The sequence below is a fragment of the Aptenodytes forsteri genome, unplaced genomic scaffold (genome assembly GCF_000699145.1).
Source record: "Aptenodytes forsteri isolate BGI_AS27 unplaced genomic scaffold, ASM69914v1 Scaffold2337, whole genome shotgun sequence".
Lineage (NCBI taxonomy): Eukaryota > Metazoa > Chordata > Aves > Sphenisciformes > Spheniscidae > Aptenodytes > Aptenodytes forsteri.
In genome coordinates, this window is record NW_008795015.1 from 1 (window position 1) to 551 (window position 551).

The window sequence follows — 551 nt, forward strand, 5'->3', positions numbered from 1 at the left end:
CCCTGACCTCATGGGAGGCCACACGTCCCCGTGCCTCCCGGCCAGGTGTCCCTGTGCCCAGACAGGTGTCCCCATGCCCCCCAGACTCATGTCCCTCACACGTCCCCGTGCCTCCCGGCCAGGTGTCCCTGTGCCCAGACAGGTGTCCCCATGCCCCCCAGACTCATGTCCCTGTGCCCAGACAGGTGTCCCCATGCCTCCAGCCATGCCGGCCAGGGGTCCCCATGCCCGGAGAAGTGTCCCCAAGCCCACCGCGTGCCCCCGTCCCCAGCCACGTGTCCCCCAGCTGTCCAGCTGCCCCGTGACCCCCCCTCCCACCCACCCCGGTGCCGCAGCGAGGAGGCAGCGCGGTGGGGGTGGCAGCGTTTATTGCCGGCCTCAGTTGGCCGCCAGGATGGAGTTGATCCAGTTGCGGAGCATGGTGACGCGGGCGTAGACGCCGGGCACGTTGGGGTCGCAGGTGCTGCTGCCCCAGGAGACGATGCCCACCAGGGTCCAGGCGCCGTCCTTCTGGCACACCAGTGGGCCCCCGGAGTCGCCCTGCGGGCAGC

The 551-nt window shown here is 71.0% G+C and overlaps 1 protein-coding gene across 1 annotated transcript in view; it reads right to left on the reverse strand.

Moving 5' to 3' along the window:
• Positions 1-350: 350 nt before the first annotated feature.
• LOC103895843 (chymotrypsinogen A-like) overlaps positions 351-551 on the reverse strand; it is a gene marked incomplete at its 5' end in the record, with an annotated part of 2,436 nt that continues 2,235 nt past the window's right edge. The window contains one exon of the mRNA XM_009275553.1: positions 351-540. Coding sequence (XP_009273828.1) covers positions 379-540 — 162 coding nt within the window. The remainder of the gene's footprint in view (positions 541-551) is intronic.